The sequence below is a fragment of the Galeopterus variegatus genome, unplaced genomic scaffold, assembly GCF_000696425.1.
Source record: "Galeopterus variegatus unplaced genomic scaffold, G_variegatus-3.0.2 Scaffold8465, whole genome shotgun sequence".
In the NCBI taxonomy this organism is placed as follows: Eukaryota; Metazoa; Chordata; class Mammalia; order Dermoptera; family Cynocephalidae; genus Galeopterus; species Galeopterus variegatus.
In genome coordinates this window covers 7,789-11,487 of record NW_007734576.1, presented here as the reverse complement: position 1 = coordinate 11,487, position 3,699 = coordinate 7,789, and the positions used below count along the sequence as shown (strand labels likewise).

The following is a 3,699-nucleotide window of genomic DNA, read 5'->3' as shown; positions in this document are numbered from 1 at the left end:
GCTATTTTTTGCAATGGCCGTACACATATACATTCCCACCAACAATGTATGAGAGTTCCCCTCTCTCCGCAACCATGCCAGCATTTATCTTTCGGTGTCTTTTGGATTTTGGCCATCCTAACTGGGGTGAGATGGTATCTCAGTGTGGTTTTGATTTGCATTTCCCGGATGCTGAGTGATGTTGAGCATTTTTTCATATGACTGTTGGCCGTTTGTATATCTTCTTTAGAGAAATGCCTGCTTAGCTCTTTTGCCCATTTTTAATCCATTCACTATGGTGTGATCCTATAATCCAGTCACCTCTTCAAGCCTCCACCTTTCAATTGCAGTAATAGGATTTTCCACCCTCTTAACAGCTACAATGGGGATTTAAACTTCAATGAGGTTGGGGGAGCATGCAGTATATAGTAAAAGTAACAGGTAAGCTGAAGTTTGAAAGGCATCTGTAATTTGTGAATAGAGAATTGGGAACAGCATTGTGCACAGAGAGAAATACTTGTGAGAATAAACATTGCAGTTGGTATTGCAAATAGTCACATTGATTGATTTAGCTGAATTATAGGGCATGCTACAGAAATTTGTAGCTGTGGTGCATATACATCTGATGCTCCATGTGGAGTGTTTGACTTTTTAGTGTATTTTCTTAATCATTTTTGTTCCTTTGCTTCTCCTTAATTACACCAGTAAATTAGGAGAAAATTGAAAGCTGTCTACATATTTTCATCCTCCAAACTTGATCTGTCATGGGTGACTGTAGTCTTAGAGAATTTGTATTCATTTTCATAGATAATATTTGTTGAGCTTGTACTTTGCATCAAAGACTAATGTAAGCATTTTACAAGCATCATGTAATTTAGTTCTAACAATTTTTGAAGAATCTTTTATATCTATTTTATGAATGAGGAGAATTATGCTTAGAATTGTTTTTTTAAAAAGCCCCCACTTCCTCAAGAAGTGTTTTTCCTCACTAGAAGTCTAATTCCAATATCAGCGGGGAATAAAAAAAAAAGAAAAAGAAAGGTTTTCTGTCTTTTTTTCTTTAAATCCAAATAGCAATTTGTTAAATGTTAGCAATTTTAGCAATTTGGTCTTCAAATAATTTTTTTTCTCCTTAGGATATCAGAAAAGAGGTGGTAAAATTGATACGGTTCCTGGGGAGGAAGCCATCAGAGGAGCTTGTGGAAAAAATCGTACAACACACTTTATTCCAGGAGATGAAAAACAATCCATGTACCAATTATACAACAGTACCAGACGAAATCATAAATCAAAAAGTGACACCCTTCATAAGAAAGGGTGAGGAAGTCATGGGGTTTGCCTCTAGTGCTTTAGGAAGTCACAAGTTGACATCATTATAGGCAAAAAACTGTTGAGATCTATTAATACCTGTGGACCCAGTTTATGTTTCTTTAGTGCTCTTTCACATTTAAGCACCCTCTGTATTGACTTACCAGTTCTGCAAAGGCACAAAACACTACTACTACTACTAACAGTGTTTATAATAAATTACTATTACTTGTTAATTGTTTAATATATACAACATATTATATTAGGAATGACCAGCAGACACCCCAACCTTAGCACCAACAATAATACCACACTTCACTAACTATTATTTACTAAGTGTATGTGCCTTGGTGCTGCACACGTACCATACCTTATATGTATATTGTCTCTTTGAGTTCTAGCCAGAAATGCAGAATAAAGTGTCTATTGTCATCTTATTTTGAGATGAAGAAATAAGCTTAGACCAATTAGTCAGCTTTTTCTTAAGTAAGTGACAAACTTTTCAAAACAAAGCGGTAAAGGCAGGAATTCAAATACATTCTCTGTTTAGCAAAACTATCAAAATACAATGATGTAAAATTCAATTCAGGAGGAGACATAACCTGGTGAGACATAGTCAGATTGTAAATGCAGAGGTCCGTAGGAAGTGCAAAGTATTGAGACATCCTTTTTTACTGACATGCGAGGAAGAATAGAGAAAATTTTGCTCTTCAGAGCAAATTGTCAGGGAGAGGATCAGGGAATTTTTAAAATAACAGAAATAACAATTCTGCCACTGGGCAAAAAACATAGAGCCCTTGAAAAAAGAGTCAATTCTCAGGTTATATTTTAATTTTCTTTTTCCAAAATGTCTACATATATATTTAAGGTAAAACACGGGATTTAAGATAATCGTCATGCTTGCAGAAGGATGCTTACTGCTATACTCTCAGACTCTACCTGGTTTTCAGGGTACTCATTTCCTATCTTCTGCTCTATGGATTATTTCAGTGAAAAAGTTTAAAGCTCCTTGAGCTAGAGGGCAAGTGAACTACTGACTAATTTAAAAACTAATTTAATATAAAAGGTGACTTTCGTCTTCAAAGGGAGCATTAAATATGTGATGAAAAGCAAAAGGAAAGAGCCTGCTAGACTATGGTAATCACACAGGTGGGAAACCCCAAGGAGGTCCCCTAATTGGCAGGGGAAGCACAAGTGGAGAGGAGGCAATGGATACAAAGTAAGTCTGAATATGAATAATGAATTAGATGTTGTGATCAAGGAGATAATGTCCAAGTTAATGCCTTGGATACCTGGTGTTGCCATTAATCATGTTATGAAAAAGTACACAGAGAAAACACAATTTGGTGGGAAAAGAAATTAATTTATGGATCCCCATACTGGGCAGCCAAACACACACACACACACATGCACACACAGACACACACACAAATAAATAAATAAAACTTATTTTTGAACTAATTGAATTGAACTTGGGATACTTGCACAGCATCCAGGTGGCAAGATCATGTAGGCAATTGGACACAGAGGCATAAGTGTGGATGGAGTGTTATCAGCATTGACCTTGGGAGTGGTAAAACATGGGTTTCATCCTGGGAGCACTAATATTTCAGGGAAAATTACAAGCAAAAAAAAAATGAAGTGATTAAGTGAAACAGCGTGACAGAGAAGAATCAGAGAATGAAATTTGCTATTTTTAAAAACTGATCAGGTCAAATTCATCTTTTTAAGCTCAAATAAGTTTATTATTTTTGGTATACATTTTATTCTTAAAATTGAGGATTACAAGAATAAAATTTACTCAGGTGTTAATGAAAATGGTAAATGTTAGAAAACTTCATGATTCTGGCTTGAAGACAATATTTATGTTTTTTTCTCTTTTGTTACAGGGATTACAGGAGACTGGAAGAATCACTTTACAGTAGCCTTGAATGAGAGATTTGATGTTCACTATGAGCAGCAAATGAACAAGTGTACATTGAAGTTTAGAACTGAGATCTAAGAGTTTTCTTTTCTCACATATACCTAAAATTTTAAATTTCTTCTCATCATTCTTCACTTTAAAAATTTTAGATTGGGAGAGAAGGAGTCATGTGAAGGATAATGGGTCAGGTCCACATATTATTTCATATATTCATATAAAGGACTTTTTTCTGTATTGTCTTTTAAATTTTATTTCTTTTTCTTTTTTCTTTTCCTCCCTCCTCTCCCTCCCTCTGTTTCTTTTCCCCTCCTCCTCCTCTTTTCTTTCTTCTCCCTCTTCACAGATATTACACAAAGGGAATATCTATGGGAATGACGTAGGAACATGCAGAGAGTTTGGTTTGTTACAGTTTCATTAAAAATAAACAACCATTCCAAACTATTTTTTGTTTACTTTTTTTACATTTAGTAGGACATTTACTATATACA

At 35.0% G+C, this 3,699-nt stretch overlaps 1 protein-coding gene across 2 annotated transcripts in view; it reads left to right on the top strand.

The window, feature by feature from the left end:
- LOC103608488 (estrogen sulfotransferase-like) overlaps positions 1-3,477 on the top strand; it is a 21,220-nt gene extending 17,743 nt beyond the window's left edge. Inside the window, exons 7-8 of one of the 2 annotated variants that reach the window (XM_008592918.1) lie at positions 1,116-1,296; positions 3,177-3,477. In XM_008592918.1, the coding sequence (XP_008591140.1) occupies positions 1,116-1,296; positions 3,177-3,289 (294 nt within the window). In that variant the 3' untranslated portion in view covers positions 3,290-3,477. The remainder of the gene's footprint in view (positions 1-1,115; positions 1,297-3,176) is intronic. The other variant, XM_008592919.1, reaches the window with a different exon arrangement.
- Positions 3,478-3,699: the final 222 nt, after the last annotated feature.